The 19669-nt window shown below is 39.4% G+C and overlaps 1 protein-coding gene across 1 annotated transcript in view; it reads left to right on the top strand.

Moving 5' to 3' along the window:
* Positions 1-9169, top strand: part of LOC138155076 (beta-galactosidase-1-like protein 2) — a 50949-nt gene extending 41780 nt beyond the window's left edge. The window contains exons 5-6 of the mRNA XM_069080123.1: positions 3166-3247; positions 8400-9169. Coding sequence (XP_068936224.1) covers positions 3166-3247; positions 8400-8446 — 129 coding nt within the window. The 3' untranslated portion in view covers positions 8447-9169. The remainder of the gene's footprint in view (positions 1-3165; positions 3248-8399) is intronic.
* Positions 9170-19669: the final 10500 nt, after the last annotated feature.

A 19669-nucleotide genomic window follows, 5' to 3' on the forward strand; every position in this document is an offset into this window, starting at 1 on the left:
TCTTCCCATAAATGAGCCCCGAAGCAAAACCTCACCTCAAAGGTAGATATAGCCTTCTCCAGGATCAGAGAACATCACAACTCTCATGACCCACTTGACTAAAAAGTAACAAAAGTTGTGCCTTCCTGAAAAATAAACCTCCCACCACAGGCTCCAGGTGAGCACATGTAGCCTATTATGGTGCAGAGTATGTTTTCAAATCAGGAAAGGTCCTCAAGTTCAATTTAGGCTTATTAAGGGTCAGGGAAGATCTTCAAATTTCTAATACCATTACAGACAGGTGGAGAAAAAATCATTTGAGACATGGATTATCAGATTTTACTTCTGTAATTCCAATGTGGCTGAAGCTGGCATGACAGAGGAAGAGTGTCTTGCAGAGTTTTTTTTTTCTTTTTCTCTTTTCTTATAACCTAATTTCCTGAGGAAAGCCTAAAGAGGCTTTACTTACTGGGACAATTGCTTCAAATATGAAAGTTCATTAATCTTTCCCAGTGTTCTAAACTCTTTGGTTACAGTTCCTCGAAGTTTTTCTGGCTGGCTGCATTTTCTTTTTTAGAAATATTTCAAGGTACCAGAATCTACAAACATCACAAATACAACACAAAACAAAGATTTTCCTACATTTTACCAAGACATAAACATAGACAAAATGATGAGACATCACATAGACAGGATAATTCTTTATAAGCTTTCCTTAGAGGAATTTACGTTACAAAAGGCCTCCTACTCAGTGGTTTCAAGTAGCCATTTATTAAAAACATCTCATTCAGGGTACTTAATTTTCTTGCTGGATTAATCAAGATATCTCTTAAGGTAATTTATTTTGTCCCAATTGAAAGAACCTCAAGTTGGCCAGCAATGTCAAATTATGCCAGTTACTTAAGAAACTTACAAGTATCTGTTCCATGGACTGAATGCACATGCCTTGCAACCATATTTTTTGGTGGTTCAGTCTTAGTTACCAGGTTTCCCATATTTCAACCAGAGGGGAAACAAAAACAAAAGGTATCTTTCCACAAGTCAGAGACTTCTCCAGGAAGAGATGGATGGATCTTCTCTTTGGTCATGACAACCATAGTTTCAATCCTCCAAGGGAGTGGAAGATAACCAAAAGACAGGAGCTTGGGAATTGGAGAAGGTAAATCATCCACTGCCACTCTCCAGGTAGACTTGAGTGGAGTTAAATGGACTTCCATAGGTACTGTACCTTGAGTCACACTGGGGGTAGAAAAGAAGGTAATTATTCACTTTTTGATCCCACTCTGACACTAACTTTCAAGTCTGAAAACAAATGACCAAAAAGTCACAGAGGTTATGCAACTTATGCTAATTCTAAAAGTACCAAAGAGCTCACACAGCTCATAACAACCACAGTTAACTTTAAGAAATAAAACAAAATTGGGGCGGCCAGGTAGCATAGCAAGTAAGAGCACCGGCTCCAGTGTCGGGATGACCTGGGGATCGAATCCGGGCTCAGATACTTAGCACCACACCCAGAAATAACTGGCCATGTAACCTTGAGCAAGTTTCTTAACCCCGATTGCTTTAAAAAAAAAGAAATAAAACAAAATAAACACAGGAGCTAGTGGTGGTCATAAGCAAAAAGCTTTTTTTATTCTGTTGGAGGAGGAAAACTAGACTCATGTGCTAGGGCCTCCTCTAGAAAGAGACCTGCTTTAATGAGGCCAGATCTCAATATTTATACCAATTGGTATAGCCATTTCCAGTTTGGATCAGAGTAAACTCCCTTGGCTAGTTTGGTGGCCCTAGACTCAGTCACAAATGGAGACAGGGACGCTGGGAATATCTGTCTTGCCTCAATGTCATGCTGCACTAATAGAGACTTGACTAATAATTGCTGAGTTTATAATTGTGAGTTAAGGAACTTGTGGCTATCACTCATGCCTGAACCACCAGCAGTCCATCTACACAATTCAAGTGAGTACACCCCATTCAGGACCCAAAGTACAACCAGTGAGCTGTAGCTCTTGACAACGAGGGGTAACAGCAACAATGAGACAAGTACAATTCATAGCAAGGCTTCATGACTGGAACATGGATCCTGTAGGTACTTGTCCAAGCTCAGGGTCAAAACAATTCTGGGATTTTGCTGCAGCAGAATTCATCCAGACGGTGAATGCAAAGGATTGTTGTTATGCCAAGTTCTGGAAACAACTTGCTTGCTGGGCCTTAGCTCTGAAATAGGGTGTCTCCTAATAGTAAAAAAAGAGGAGATGGTCTTGGCATGGGGATCCTGACACTACCATGTAATTGTCCCTGTGAGAAAATGTCATCCAGCTTCCAGCTCTTGGTTCTAGGAATACCTCCCAGCCTCAGCAGGGTCTTGATGAGGGATTAGAAGTCTGGGGAACCAATAGTTTGTTCACTGTCTACCCTACTACACCCCTATGAGAGGAAGCACCTCATCCTTATACCTGTCGGTTATTATAAAAACTGCATCACTACAGCTATGAAAGAGAAGGACCTTGTAAGTCCTGAATTAGCGAACAGAGGGGAAAGTAACAGCTAGAACATAATGTGGGAGGTTTATCCCCAGAATGTGCTGAGCTGCTGCCTTAGGGTTTTACCCAGGCAAAACACTATGATTGTTACTTTGGGTCCTGAGTGGGGCATACCCCCTTGAATTGAGTAGATGAACTGCTGGTGGTTTAGGCATGAGCGATAGCCACAACTTCCCTAACTCACAATGGCAAACTCAGAGAGAGATTATTAGTCAAGTCTCTATTAGTGCAGCATATCATTGAGGCAAGACAGATATTCCCAGTGTCCCTGTCTCCATTTGTGACTGAACCTAGGGACACCAAACTAGTCAAGGGAGTCTACTCTGACCCAAACTGGAAGCAGTCATGTAGTTTTCCAGGCCTTTATAGTCATATCACCAGCTGTGACAAGAACCTGAGCTAATTGGGGCTTTAATTACCACTTCACTCCTGCTAAGCATGGATGATGCTAAGTCCCAATCTCTGGGATACAGGGGTTTTGATGCTTAATTTTAAGTGTGTTTTCCTCAATTATATAGCTTGCCATTTGTGCTCTCAGTGTGCCTGTCTGCCCCATCTGATGGTGGGAAACCCTGAGGTAGGGAATGTAGTTGCCTAGAATGTATTGCTTTCATAATTTTGTTGTTGAATTGTTTTCTTCTAGGCCCTGCTGAAGAGAGGAATTGTAGAACTGCTCATGACCTCAGACAATAAGGATGGGTTGAGGAAAAGCAAACTGAAAGGAGGTAATGCATATTCTACTCTTCCGGATAACATTGATATGAACAGTTATAGGAGACCTAAGGCATTAGACAAAGAGGTAATGGAGCCCTACATTGCTAACATGACATATGTATGTAGAATGAGTATATTTTCAGAAAAAGAAGCATGGAAGCATGTTGAAGTAGCCAAAGGGTCCAGGTCCTGGAAAATTGCTTCCCAGAAGTGTTTGGGCGTGAGCTTCTCCCCTTATCTACTGTGCAGTTCTTGAGGACTTTGCGGGGACCTTCTCCAGTTTGAGTACCAGCTATTCTTCCTCATAGCTCTGTCCTTGGGCTCTTTGTCCTTTTTTGCTTTCACATAGGTTGTGGGAGACCTGGCAGGTCTGGATTTTGTGGTTTTCTCCTTTGTATCTCCCTGTAATCCCTCAAGGTGTGAGAAAAGTCTCTTGCCACAGTGTGCATGGACTTAGCTCTTCTCAGCAATGCAAGGACCTAAAACAATGCCAAAGGACACATGATAGAAAATGCTATCCACATCCAGAGAAAGAACTATGGAGTTGGAATGCAGAATGAAGCAAACTATTTTTCTTTTTTGCTTTATTTTATTTTTTCTTTTTTTTATGGTTTTTCCAATTTGTTATAATTTTTCTATGCAACATAACTAATGTGAAAATGTGTTTAATCGGAATGTATATGTATAGCCCATATCGGATTGTAAGCCGTCTTGGGGAGGGAGGGGGAGAAAATTTAAAACTTAAGGAAGTGAATGTTGAAAACTAAAAATAAATAATTTAATTAAAAAAAAAGTCTCCTGGAAGTCTGAGGCACAGCAGGGTAGACAGAGTGGCCAGCTGGCAAGCTAGCCTCAGGGCTTGTGCCCTTAAGCAGCAGGCGGGGATTCTTCCCCCTCTCTACAACTGGAAGTATTTCAGTACACCAGCCCCAGGGTTGGGCTTTCTGAGAGCATGGCAGTTCACTCCAGAGGACCAGGGGCAGAGATTCCATTTGCGAAGGGGTAGGAAATGAGTACATCTCTGGGTTTGTTCCTCTCTGCAAGTGAGAATGCAGATCCTAGAGAGGTTTTCTTTTCAGCATCCCTGGAATCCCCAAGCTTGTGTTGGTTGGTGGTCCTGAAGCCTGAGCCCTTTCCTGTTTCAGCAGCAGTTCCCCACCTTCTCCATTAGATGTCACTCTGTCCCCATTCCTGGGCAGACCAGCGGGATGGGGCTCGCTAAATAATCCCTGCACCTGTTTATGTGCAAATCCCTGCATCCCCTGTTTCTCCTGGCCAGCACAGCTCAGGTACCAGAGCTCCCGTTAGTGCTCGTATCAGTGTTTTCCTGAGCATCTGCACTGGCCTCTGTGCTCTCCCGCCTAGGCCAGCGTGGTCCTTCTGTCACCTGCCTGCGTCATATGATGTGATTTGTGAAACACCCCCTCTCCCTGGGCTTCTGTCCTTCAGAGCTTCCAGATAACAAGAAGGGAGGATCAGGCAGAGGCACTCATATCCCCAGGACGAGAGGCACCACAACTTGTGGTTTGTTTGATCCTCCAACAACCCTGGGAGGTGGGTGCTGTTATTACCCCCATTTTGCAGATGAGGAAACCGAGGCAAAGAGAGGTGAAGTGCCTTGCCCAGTTAGTAAGTGTCTGAGGATGGATTTGACTGGATTTGGTCTTCTGATTCCAGACCCAGCTCTCTGTCCATCGAACTAGTCAGCTGATTGGAGGGCCAGGCAGGGCTGAGAGTCAGGCAGGCTCCTTCTGGTCATTCATTCCTTGTCTACAAGAAGAACAGCTGAGATTGTGGGCACATTTGAGAAAGGTCTAGGGTAGAACCTGTAAAGATTCCTCCCTCCCTCTCACCCCTGATATCCAAGCTGTTACCAAGACTTGTTGACATCTCTCCTTTGCAGCATCTCTCAAATACCCTCCCTTCTCTCCTCTGACCCTGACACCTTCATTGCTTCCACACCTGGACTGCTGCTGTAGCTGCTGGTGGGTCTGCCTGCCTCGGGTCTCTCCCCACCCCAGTCCATCCTCCATTTAGCCACTAGAGTGATTTTCCTAAAGCATGGATTTGATCATGTCACTCCCCTACTCAATAAACCTCATAGGCTCCCCATTGCCTACAGAGTCAAAGACAAACTGTTTTGTTTGGCATTCAAAGCCCTTCATAACCTAGTCCTCTCATACCTTTCCAATGTTTTTATACTTTATTCTCTGATATGTACTCTTTGATACAGTGACACTGCTCTCCTGGCTGTTCCATGAGCAAGACACTCCATCTCCTAGCCTTGGGCATTCTCTCTGTCCTTCATGCCTGGAATGCCCTCTCTCCTCCATTCTGCTACTTCCTGGGCTCCTATATTTCTCCACATTCCTTTCTGGTGTCCTCTTCTGGCCCCTCCCATGAAATGCTAGGCATAATGGCTTTAAATGCCATGAGTTTTTCCATTTTTTCAAGGTTCCACCTCAAGTTCATTCTGAAGTCATATACCTTGCCACCATGGAAATGCTCACCCAAATACTTTTAAGTTTAGAATATCATATGTATAACACACACACAGCACTAACCTAATATAAGCCCAATATAATTCTATTAGGGTTAATTCTATTAGACTAGATGACCTCCTAATCCCTTCCAACTTTGAGATTCTATGTAATTTCCATGCAATTCTCACCAACAGTTAGGAAAGCAATATTTAACTAGAGGGTGCAGGGAGGTAGGATGCCTTAAAAGAACAGGAATGGAAAGCTGAACAGGCTTGAATGTGATGAGATATATGACCAGGCAGTGTACTCTGCATCACTGTCATTGCTTGATTGGTCAGTCTTCAGGGCCCCAAATGAGTTACTCCTTCATTAAGACTTGGCTATGAACATGATGTAGTCAAACTTGATTTTGGTGCCTAGTTATCCTGAGGCAGTCTTTGAGGTTAACAAGTGATTAAGGAGTTTGATGACTGGAAAAACTCTAGCATATATCATTAAAGGAATGACTTGTGAGCATTTAAAAAGTAAGGTATTGATCATTAAAAGCCAGAATGGGTTCATAAAAAACAGGCTACCACTGACTAATCCTTACCATTTTTTTGAAAGGGTTGCTGGACTAGTAGAACAGAGGAATGCTGTCGACAGAGTATACTTAGATTTCAGCAAGTCTTTCACAATATCCTTATGAATGAGTTGGGTGATATGGACTAGACAATTAATTGTACAGTTACTTGGATTTGTAACTGGTTGAACTATTAGTCTAAAAGATTAATTGTTAATGCATCAGTGTTAACTCAGAGGGGGATATCTCTGGTAGAGTGGACAAGGATCTGTATTGACACTGTAATATTCAACATTTTTATTAATATATTAGACAAATGCATAAATGATGCTTATCTAATGTTAGGAACAGATAATATGTTGGGTTACTGATGAGATCTTTAAAAAATCTTGATAGGCTGAAACAATGGGTTGAATTGAAGAACATTTAGCTTAATAAGGAAAGAGGTAAATGTAAAGCCCTCATACTTCTGTATTTGATTCTTTGAACCCAAATATAGAATGGGAAAGACAGGATCACATAACAGTTCATGTGAAAAAGATATGGGGGGAAAGGGGAGACTAGTCAGGAGAGTGCCATGGAAGATGCAAATACTAATGCAATTTTACTTTTAACCTGCTGTAAGAGAGGCACAATGCCCATGGCAAGGGAGGGGAGAGTCTTGGTGTACTCCACCCTTGTCAGAATACATCTGGAATACTGTATTTAGTCCTGAGTGCCTTATTGTGGGATGGACATTGATTGACAAGCTGGAGAATGTCCAAAGAAGGATGAACAAGATGTTGAGAGCATTGAAGACTCTGCTGTGCAGCAATCAATCCAAGGAACTGGGGACGTATAGCTTGGGGAAGAGGATATTTAGTAGAGGACAAAAGAACAATTTTCAGTGTTTGAAGGGATGTCCTGAGGAAGAGGGATCAGAATAGTTATCCTGGGTCCCAGTTGCAGAACTAGGAGCAGCTGACAAATCTCGGTGAGGTACGTTTAATCTCAGTCAGGAAGATTTTTCCTGGCAATTAGAGTTGTCAAAAAGTGGAACAGGCTGCCTCAGGACCAGAGGGGTTTTCATCACTAGAAGTCTCAAAGTGGAGGCTGGATCAACCACTTTGCAGGGATGCTCAGGTTTGAGTTTGAGAAGATGAACCTCTCCCAACTTTTGAGATTCTGTGGGTCTGTTGAATCCATGGAATGATAAACTCTATAGTATACTTATACTCTATACTGAGGGTTTGGAGTAAATACCAGATACAACTCTTGACTTCACAGGACTGTTTATTTAATAGAGGAGATAAGACAAACACATAATTATCAGAAGTCTATCTTGTAAAGAAGAATAACAACAAAACAATAAAAACTGAAGACTGTGAAATTATAATGATCAAGTTTGGTCCCAAAGAAGACACTTGACTTGAGATGTAATTCCCCCCCAACTTCTTTGCAGAAGTGGGGGACTATGGGTGTAGAACATTGCATATAATCCCCTATTTTTTTATTCTTTACTATAAGAGGTAGCTCTCGGGTGGGGAGGGGGTGGGAATACACTGGGAAATATAGGTGATGTGAAAATAAAAGGTATCAATAAAATTTATTTTGAAAAAGAAAATACAGACTATAGTAAAATTGATAGAGGATTGTTAATAGTGATGAGTCAGATGACGCAGAAGTTATTTTGGATTGTTTTGGAGACTTGAGATTGTTTTGGATAATAGTTTGGGACTAGACAGTAGGGTTTCCTAGGTGGAGGTGTCTTTATGCTGTGATTAACAGGATGGAAAGGTACTTCTTTTTGAAATGGTAAGGATTCCAGAGAATGGCATTCATCTCATACTATCCTTAGCTCTGTGAAAGTATTTCTCCCAAATTTAGCTTATTTGTCTGGGCTATTGGCAGATTGCAGACCAAGAAAATGATATTAGGAACAGGAAGGTCCTGGGAAATACATTTGAGAACAGAAAACACATTTGAAGAACTGTGTTGGGGCCCAGAGCAAGGCAACCCTCAAATGGGCCATTAGATCTAGAAATATTGGAATAGAAGTTTCTTGCCACTGGTGAGAAATCTGCCTCCACTGGTATACCTGAATCATCACTGAACTCTTCTTTTTACTCTTCCTTTTAGGAGGGTTTCCCGTTAGCTCTGCCTGCCACATGAGAGAACTCCTATGAAATTCTCTGTCTGGTATAGTACTATGAGGTGAATCCCCCTAGTAAAGCTTTTCATAGATCATTGTTTCTCCTACTCTAGTAGAAAGTCCATGCTTTCCTAAAGGTCACAGGAAACATGCCCTCGTGGCATGGTCTAATTTTTGTCAAAAGCCTTGGCCATAAAGGGAAAAGGACCTACTTGTAAAAAAAACATTTATAGCAGCTTTTTTTGTGGTGGCCAAAAATTGGAAACTAAGGGGATTACCATCAATTGGGAAATGACTGAACAGGTTGTGGCATATGATTGTGATGGGATATCACTGAAATGACAAGCAGGATGCTTTCAGAAAAACCTGGAGAGACTTACACAAACTAATACAAAGTGAAGTGAGCAGAACCAGAAGAACGTTGTCCACAGTAACAGCAGTATTGCACAATGATCAACTATGAATGACACAGCTATTCTCAGCAATATAATTATCCAAGGCAGTTCCTCAGAACTCATGATGAAAAATGTTATCCATCTCCAAAGAAAGAACTGATGGAGTCTGAATGAAGATCGAACCACACCTTTAAAACTTTTTTTTGTCTGTGTTTTCTTTAAAAACATGACTAATATAGAAATATGTTTTGCATGACTGCACATGTATAATCTATATCAAATTGCTTGCCTTCTCAATGAAGGGGGAGAAAGGGAGAGAATTTTGTGTGTTTTTTTTAAGGAGAGAATTTGAAATTCAAAATAAAAAACCCCCCAACATTAAACATTGATTTTACATGTCATTGGAAAAAAACTATTAAAAATAAAAGCTTTGACCACATAGAAAGTCAGTAAAGCATCTATGTCATTTCACCTTCATTCATTGCTATATGTAGAGCTAAGATGGTTTCTCTAGCACATTCAAGTTTTGACACAGAGCCAGGATGCTTAGGGATGAGCCAATAGAAATTGTCAAGGAGCAGTTGGGTTCTACTCCCCCAACCTGAAGTTCTAAAAGCATTTTGGTTCCTTTAGGCCACCTAGCATCCCTCCCTTTATCCATAACTTATTGTACAGAACAGTTTATTCATGTTTTTCCTTTCCCTTCACAGTACTGGCCACAATCAATATAAAAAATGCAGATGAACTTTTCACATCTCTCCATTTTATTCAGGTAAGGGGGATTCAAGGAAGGGAGATTTGGGAGGTTGGATGGTCGAGGTTAGGATCTCACAAATCTAAATGTCAGGGAATTTTTGGTAGTCCTATGCACAATAAATAAGGAGTTTTCATATTAAGACCGAACTTCTCCTTTGCCTTCAGTACTAGTCAGGGCTTCAAAACAATGACCTGGGAAAGAGAAACTTTTAAGTGTCTCTGTCTCTTTGTCATAGGACCAACTTATGAGTCATTTCATTCCACAGGTCCCTAGCCACCTCTCTGAGTAAAGAGAGCATTATATCTACTTGCATTACTAGAGGAAAGGGAATTTCATTAGGTTGGATTTGTAGAATGCTCTGAGATACTTCAGTACAACTCCGTTAGTTCCTTAGCTCCAGAGAAACCTGTTTCCAGGACCCAAATCAGTTTCCTAAGACCTGGGTTAAAACCCTTAAGTAGTTTTTGGGTTAACCAATACAGTGGAGATTGTGGGAAGACAAGAACTATTTAGACCCCATTAATTCTAAAAATAATTCTGTAATTTAAGAACTATCTGAACAAATACAGATATATATAGTAAGGGGAAAATAATCATGTACTCAGAAGTATTTACATTGTAAAATGCATACACACATATATCAGTGTATACACACTTTATATATATGTATATACACACATATACATACATACATACATATATATATATATATATATATATATATATAGATGTGTGTCTACAAAATGAGTTTTAATTTCCCCCTGATGCCTTTTCCATTTGTAAATCTATCAAGTTTTGTTGTTTCTTAAAATACAATCATATAAATATTCAGTATATCTGTTCTGCTTTTGTCACTTCGGGTTGTTGTTGTTCAGCTATGTCTGTCTGACTCTATGACCCCTTTTGGGGTTTTGTTGGCAGAGACCCTGGAGTGATGCCATTTCCTTCTCCAGCTCATTTTATAGATGAGGAAAGTGAAGCAAACAGGGTTAAATGACTGCCCAGAGTCGCATAGCTATTGAGTGTCTGAGGACAGATTTGAAATCAGGAAGATGAGTCTTCCTGACTCTAAGCCTGGCATTCTATCCACTGTGCCACCTATCTGCCCCACTTCAATTTTTTTTTCATGTTTTTAAATTACTCATATTTGCCATTTTGATGACAAAATAACATTTCATCACATTACACATTATTACACATTACACATTACACATATTTTGTTTAAATCCTCCCCGATTATTTGGTTTCCTCTCCAGCTCTTTGACACTAAAAATGAAGTGAGGTGTGACTGTTTTTGTACAGACAGGCCCATTTTCCTTTTTAAATTATATTTTTCAAAAGGGCTATAGTACTGGGATCAAAAGGGTAACCCGTTGTGTATAGCAACATTACTCTCCAAAAAATATTGCACTAATTTTATATTGCTAGTAACACTGTAATAGAGTCACTCCTTCCCCAAACCCTTGCCAACATTGAATATTGTCACTTTAGAATCACTTGTAATGCCATCACTTTTAAATTAACATCTAAGTGTGATACTTTGATGCTTATGAGGGGGCACTTGACAGCTATTTGAACTTTAATTTCTCTGATTATTAGAAAGCTTGGATGATTTTTTCAAATATTTATTGACAGAAATGTAATATGATTAAGAAAATTAAAACCCTGAATTTGAAGTCAAAAGATGTGGGTTTGAAGCCCATCTCTGTTACTTACACCTGACCTCTCTGGACCATTTCCTTATATGTAAAATGACTGGATTGAAATAGATCATCCCTAAGGCCCCTTTTAGCTCTAATTCCTATGATCATATTGATTTGTCATTATTTTTTTTAACACATTGTTTTCATCCTTTAATCATTTATAGGATTGTTCTTTTTTTTTTTTTTTAAGCAATTAAAAGTAACTTAAGTAACTTGCTCAAGGTTACACGGCTAGTTATTATTTTTGTTTGGGTGCTGAGTATTGGAGGCTGGAACTGATCCCAGGTCTCCCAATACTGGGGCCGACACTCTTACTCACTCTGCCACCACCACCTGGCCGCCCCTAAGCAATTGGGGTTAAGTAACTTGCTCAAGGTTTCAATGCCAGTTATTTTGTGTGGGTGTTAAGTATCTGCAGGATTATTCTTTAAAATGTTTACTCTGTATATAAGGATTTTGTTAGTTATATTTATCTCATTTTTAATCTGTTAATCTCCTTTTTACTTAGATGTATTCTTTATACTCAATTTAAAAAATATTAATATAAGGGAATATATTTTCTCCGATAATTTATTCCATTTGGTTTGTTGGATAAAATGTATTTTCTCTTCCTAACTGAAATAAATGCATCATTCCTTTTTCCTTCACATTCTGTGGGGAGAATATAAAAATAAGTACCAAGCAAGACATATTATGTACATTTTTTTGTGCTCTTGGTTAGTTTTTCTATGTTGTATCCAGTGCCAAATAGTTGATAATAATATTTTTTATAGGATGTTTTGAAATCTGGCAAGCTGAGTAACCTGCCATCAATATTAATTTTTAATAGCTCCTCTTAAATATACTTGTACACTATAAATGCATGCAAATATATATTTGTTTTTACATATATATTTCATTATCATTTGTTCTAGGACTATAAAATAAAGCCACAGTTGTTATAATTTATTATTCAATCTATAAATTAATTTGGGAAATATTGAAATTTTGTTATGTTGCAGAATTATAGTCACATATAGAGATAGTTCTCCACTTGTTCAATTCTCCCTTTATTTTTATTAAAAAACAATTTTGAAATTGTCTTTGTAAAAATTGAAATTGTATTTATAAAAGATTATATAATGGCAGGTTAATATTCATATATTTGATTTTTGTTCATTATTATAAATAGCACGTCTCTTTTTTTAACCAATTCTCTTTGGTCTTTGTTACTGGTATGTGCAAATGCAAATGATTTTTGTGGACTAATCTTATAACCCACTGCTTTGCGTAAGTAATTTATTATTTCAACTTTTTGTTTAGTCTCTTAGATTTCTCTAGACAAAATCATGTTATATGAAGATATAGATATCCTCATAAATATCAATACTTTATTTTCTTTTACATGTTTAAATGCTACAGTTAGCATTTTAGAAAATATATCCTGGAAATGGTGAAAGAACATCCAATTTGTTTCTATTTTAGTAGAAATGCCATTAGAATTTCTCTATTAAATATGCATGGGAGATATTGACCCTCATCTTAGAGTTACAAGAGCCTGTGTGGTGTGTTTTGCCCCTCCATCATCCCTTTTGGAGATGTTTTGGGCTGGGGTTCAACCTGGTCCAGCTACCTTGGAGGAAGATGGGAGGCAGCAAGACAAATGGAAAGAAGATGGTGGGAATGTTCCTTTGAGTCCTAAGACTCAGTAAAAGATGCTGGGGGAGGGTGAAGCCAGACAGCATTGTTTCACCATAAACAAATATGAATGCAAAATTGTCCTTCAGTTGTTTCAGTCATGTCCAACTCTTTGTGGCCCCACTGGGGTTTTCTTAGCAAAGATGCTGGAGTGGTTTGCCACTTCTTTTTCTAGCTCATTGTTTTACAGACAAAGAAACTGAGGTAAAAGGGTTAAGTGACTTGCTCAGGGTCACACAGCTAGTAAGTGTCTGAGGCCAGATTTGAACTCAGGTTTTCCTGATTGCAGGCCCAGCACTGCCCCTGCTGCTGCCCCAGAATGAAAAATATACTCATTCATTGCCCCAGTAAGAGCAATTCTCACCTCTACCCGAAGAAATTTTCTATGAAAGGTATGACTGTGAGACCTAGGTATAAAAAACAAAAACAATATTTTGCCCTGTACCCCCATTCCATCAAAAAAACAGAGGCACTCTGGCATTGTGACAAAGAGAAAAGAAAGAGGTGTCACATCTCTAGCTGAGGTACTAGGCTAATTTCTCTGTAGGCCAGCTGTTTTGAGAGCCTGGATTCTGGAATGACGATAGTGTTTGGTTGCAAGTCATATCTGTTCACTTTAGTTTATAAATAAAATTCTTCTATATTTTTAGACCCTTGCTTTATGAACCTGGTGGTTGGTGAACCTTGAGGGTTCTAGAGTCCTAGATCTTCTAATTCTCAAGTTCCACCTGGGTAGGTTCTATGTCAGATAAGATGGAGATTCTCAAAATGCATTGGGGCCCTTTGGGTCCCTTTGGTATACAGATCATACATAAAATATTAACTCTTGGTTTCAAATAGATTCTTTTTGTCATATTGAGTAAAAAAATTATATTCCTATACTTTTATAACTTTAAAAAAAATCACAAGTAGATACGGCATTTTATCACAGATTCACAATTGGAAGAGGCCTCAGGGTTCATCAGGTTCAATTGTAGTTGAGAAAGATAGAACCCCATGATACCTCTCTCCAGGAAATGGTCATCTAGACTCCCCTTGAAGGCCTTGACTTTTGCAAACATCCTGTTTCACTAGGCAGCCTATTTTGCTTTTGGACAATTTCAATTGTTAGGAAGTTTTTCCTTCTATCAGGCTAAAATATGCCTGTTTATAACTCCTCCCTATCCCTCCTCATTCTGCTTTTTGCAGCCAGGCAGAACAATTTTAGTTCCTTTTGTACTTGGCAGGCTTAAGATAATTGAAGCCCTCATGTCCTCCCTGGATTGGTCTTCACTTTTTCCCAGCAGAACCTTCACAGTTTCAGACCCTTCCCCACCCTGGTCACCCTCCCTGGATGTGCTTTCCTTTGTCACTATCCTTCCTAAACTGGGATGCTCAGACTTGGACATTGTGTTACAGGGAGGAGAACAGGGAGTCATTTCATACTGAACTTGCAGTTGAGTTTTTTCACATAAATTGTTGTCTGTTTCTTTACACTTCTGTTTTATACAACTGAGAAATTTTGGTGTGCCTTTTATAAAAGGGAATACTGAGAAATTTCTTCTATACCCTAGTTAGACTAGCCTGAAGTGCTTCAGTCTTTGGTGTGCACTAAAGTTTTTTCTCTATCACTTGGTAAGTGGACAGGAAATAGTTACAGAGTACCTGAACATGCTTTGAATTGGAGCAGAGCCTCTCTACTCCACTCTTGACTTTCTTCCTGAAACAGGCTTCCCAAGTATCTACTTGGGAGATTGTTGCAATCAGAAACTATTGCTCACACTTCCAGTACTGGGCCCTCATTGGCTAGCCTGCCTTTGTTCTAACTTTAAAGGTCCCCTGAAACTTCCTGTTCCCCTAAGACTTGCCCTTGTAGAGGTTGTGAAATGCCCTTGGCCTATACGTCCTCGCTCTCTCAGGTTCTGGGGAAACTTATTGTTATCAGCAAAGCAAGAACTCATATTCTGGGCAAGAAAGCTATAGCAACACCTGAAGACTGCTTTGATTTCCCGAGAATGGAATTTCTGAATCTCAGAAGGTATCTGAGGTACTCTCAGGTAATCTCTAAGGTACTCAGAGAGTGAAGTTAAGAAGAGAGTTCCTCAAGCTCCATCTCTCCCTGGATGACCACAGTGACTTACCTAGGAAATGTGGCTAGCATAGACCTACCCAATCAGAATCATCTCTGAGCTCCCATCCTACCATCAACCCTTCCTTGTCTCTGAATCTGCTGCCGTTCATTGAGCTCCTACCCTTCACTGGGGCCACTATGAAGTGACTTCCTGCAGGGACAGATACCGTGTTTCCCCGATAATAAGACCTATCCTGAAAATAAGCCCTCCCCTTACTGTGTAAGATTCCTCTAAAATAAGCCCTCCCCCGAAAATAAGCCCTATTGAGATTGCTACTGTAGTGAAGGTGATCCCCTGCGCTACACGCTACATTACAGTACCCTCTGTATGCACCGTCCCCCCCCCGGGTGAAACGCACGCCGCGCTTCAAGCTGCATCCAATCAGAGCTGCAGCAGTGAGAGCGTCATCCTGTTCTTCCCCAGTGATTTGCTTGCTGGTACATTTTTTTGTTCACATTTACCTGTTTATTAAAATTGCTGTCAATGTTCATTAAAATAAGCCCTCCCCTGAAAATAAGCCCTCTGGTGTTTTTTCTGTCCAAAAAAAAAATAATAAGACAGTGTCTTATCATCGGGGAAACACAGTAGAAGATGCTATGCCACATATAGGGCCTCACTCCTAGCACGGTAACAGTAAAATCTACAAAGGATGCATGGGAATACACACACCAAGAAGTAGCATGCCCACAGCTTCTCCCAGGTCCAGTCAGAGTTGGGGTTGTTCCAAATTCAAAAGTTCTAGGAAAAGGATAATTCTGTTTCTTTCCCAACCTCTACCCTTACTCCTCCTCATCACTATTTGTTTCACTGTCTACTAGGTTTGCTTATTAGTTAAAAACTCAGAGACTGAACCTAGGACTTGGTTTCTTCTCCTTGCAGAGTATGACTTGGACTTTAGTTCGTTGCTTTTGTGTGTGTCCTGTTGCTGGTGGGTGCTTTCCATTGTGTTTTAGCTAACTCAAAAGCTGTGAGTCAGTGGTAGAGGCAAGGGAGGGTGGGACTTATATAGACCAAGAGAAAGTCTGCCTGGTTTTTCATCTTGCCCTCATGTGTCTCTGACCTTGATATCTGCAGTTCCCATTGTCTGTGGCCAAAAGATATATTTGATCCTCTCTGCCCAAGTTTACTCACCTTGTCTGTGGCAACTTCCACTTGTTTCTGGAATCATCCACTTGTTTCAAATCATTTCTACTCTCTCTTTCTTTCTCTTTTCTCCCTTCTCCCCTTACTCCTCCATCCCTCCCTCTCTTCCTCTGTTTCTCCTCCTCCTCTCTCTCTCTTCCCTCTTTCTAGCTCTTCCTTTCCCCCCTCTCTCTCCCTTCTTCTCCTCCCATTATTTCTGCATCAAAGTGGGGCTGATAGAATGAGAAGGGCTATACAAAAACAGCTCTGAGACACTCCCTCACACCTACCAAGTTAGCAACAATGACAAAACTCAATTCTGTTAGAGTTATAAAGATAGTGGTCTTAACTGGTGGAATGGGCAACTGGCAAAATCTTTTTGATAGAACAGTCTGACAGTACATTATAAGAGCTAGAAAAATAATATATCATTTGATTCAATAATCTCATAATTGGGAGGGTGGAGTCAAGATGGCAGAGTAACAGAAACTCACTTGAACTCTCCCAAATTCCCCCTCCAAACAACTTTAAAGTAATGCCTTAAATCAAATTCTGGTGTGACAGAACCAACAAGAGGTCCTTCCTGTGCTTCACTATGTATAGGTCAAGACTTAGGAGTGGCTACATCATCAAGGAGCAGCTTCAGGAGCTCTCAGCCCATAGATGGTAGGGCAGGGCAGACAAGTGGTCAGAAGGAGATTACAGGGGATCTTTTGCTGGCACTGGGTTCAGGAACCTGTAACATTTCCCATAAATAGTTCTGTGTCATGGTCCCAGGGTGAAAAGGAGCTCTAGAATACTGATGGTTGTGGCCTTTGAAGAGAGGAGCCCTGGTCATAGAAGAGTGCTTGTGGAGTCTCCTGGGCCAGAGCACAAGCCAGGAGAGCAGTGACCACACCTCTCCTTAGATCATCTCACTTTGGAAGAACTGAAAACTTTCAGAACCCCATTCCTATTACAAAATCTAAAAAGCATAGCAACAAATGGAGCTTTCCTTAAAAGAAGTAGTATCTATCTAAAATCATCAGCAAACATTATGGGGATATGCTAGAAGCCTTCTCAGTAAGATCAGGAGTGAAGCAAGGATGCCTATTGTCACCATTATTATTCAATACTGTACTATAAATGCTAGCTATAGCAATAATATAAGAAAAAGAAATTGAAGGAATTAGACTAGGCAACGAAGGAATAAAACTATCACTCTTTTCAGATGATCTGATGACATACTTAGAGAATCCTAGAGAATCAACTAGAAAGCTAGCTGAAATAATTAACAACTTCAACAAAGTTGCAGGATATAAAATAAGATCACATAAATCATCAATATATCTCTCTCTATATATATTACTAACAAAGTCCAGCAGGAAGAGATAGAAAGAGGGATTCCATTTAAAATAACTACAGACAATATTAAATACTTAGAAGTCTACCTGCCAGGACAAACCCAGGACCTATATGAGAACAATTATAAAACATCACTTACACAAATAAATTCAGATCTAAACAATTATTGCTTAGGGGTAGGCTCAGCCAATATAATAAAAATGACAATTCTACTTAAATATGTTCAATGTCATACCAATCAAACTACCAAAAATTATTTTATAGAGTTAGAAAAAAATCATAACAAAGTTCATATGGAAGAACAGTCAAGGATATCAAGGGAATCAATGAAAAAAAAAAGTTAAGGTGGCCTAGCCATACCAGGTCTCAAACTGTATTACAAAATGGTAATCATTAAAACAATCTAGTACTGATTAAGAAATAGAGTGGTGCAATGGAATAGATTAGGTACCCGAGACAGTAGTAAATGACTCTAGAAATATAGGGTTTGATAAACCCAAAGATCCAAGATTTTGGGATAATAACTCACTATATGACAAAAATTGCTAGGAAAAATGGAAAGCGATTTGGCAGAAAATAGGTATAGAACAACATCTCATATTATATAACAAGTTAGGGGAGCATGGAAAATTTTGCCTGTCACATCTGTGAAGGGAAGAATTTGTGACTAAACCAGAGAGAGAGAGAGACAGAGAGACAGAGAGAGAAAGAGAGACAGAGAGAGAGAGAGAGAGAGAGACAGAGAGAGAGAGAGAGAGACAGAGAGACAGAGAGAGAGAGAGAGACAGAGAGAGAGAGACAGAGAGACAGAGACAGAGAGACAGAGAGACAGAGAGAGAGACACACACAGAGAGAGAGACAGAGAGAGAGGAGAGAGAGAGACAGAGAGACAGAGACAGAGAGAGACACACAGAGAGAGACACAGAGAGAGAGAGAGAGAGACAGAGAACATCATGGGATATAAAATGGATAATTTTGATTACATGAAATTAAAAAGGTTTTGCACAAACAAAACCAATGTAACCAAGAATAGAAGGAAAGCAGGAAACTTGGGGAAAAATTTACAGCAAGTTTCTCTGATAAAGGTCTTCATTTTTCAAATATATAGAGAACAGAGTCAAATTTATAGGAATACAAGTCATTATCCAATGGTCAAAGAATATCAGTTTTCAGAAAATGAAATCCAAGCTATCTATAGTCACATGAAAAAATATTCTAAATCACTACTGGTTAACGAAATGCAAATTAAAATAATTCTGAGGTACCCTTTAACACCTCTAAGATTGGCCAATCTTGTAGAAAAGGAAAATGACAAATTTTGGAGATGTGGAAAAATTGGGACACCAGTGCACTGTTAGTGAATTTGTGAACAGATCCAACCATTTTCGACAACAATTTGGAACTACACCCAAAGGGCTGTCAAATTGCATGCCCTTTGACCTAACAGTACCACTACTATATCTGTACTGCCAAAGAGATCAAAGGAAAAGGAAAAAGGTTCTATATATACTAAAATATTTATAGCAGCTCCTTTTCTTGTGGCAAACAATTTGAAACTGAAGGGATGCCTATCAATTGAGGAATTGTGGTATATTATTGTAGTGAAATAAATTGTGCTATAAGAAATGATGAGCAAGATGGTTTCAGAAATAACCTTGAAAGGCTTATAGAACTGATGCAAAGTGGCAGAGCCAGGAGTTCATTGTACCAGCAATACTGAATGATGATCAACTGTGAATGACTCAGTAATACAATGATTCAAGAAAATTCCAAAGGAAATTTATGATAAAAAATGCTATTTCCCCTCCAGAGAAAGAACTGATGGAGTCTGAATGCAGAGCAAATCTTAGGGTTTTTTTTAAACTTTTATTTTGCTTTATTTTTTTTGTCTGTGTTCTCTTTTGCAATATGGCTAAAATAGAAATAGATTTTGCATGACGGCACAGGTATAACTTATATCAAAAGTGTTTGTCTTCTCAAGGTAAGGAGGGGAGAGGAGAGACAGAGAGAGGGAATTGAAATTCAAAAATTATTTTAAAATGTTAAAATTTGTTTTTACATATAATTGAAAAAAATAAAAAAACATTCTCTAAAAAAGTTCATAATTGATGATATATGCCAAAACATTATTAAAAGGAAAAATGTTTT

The sequence above is a fragment of the Petaurus breviceps genome, unplaced genomic scaffold (assembly GCF_028583685.1).
Source record: "Petaurus breviceps papuanus isolate PSGF00001 unplaced genomic scaffold, PetGlider_PUasm1.0 91133, whole genome shotgun sequence".
Classification (NCBI taxonomy): Eukaryota; Metazoa; Chordata; class Mammalia; order Diprotodontia; family Petauridae; genus Petaurus; species Petaurus breviceps.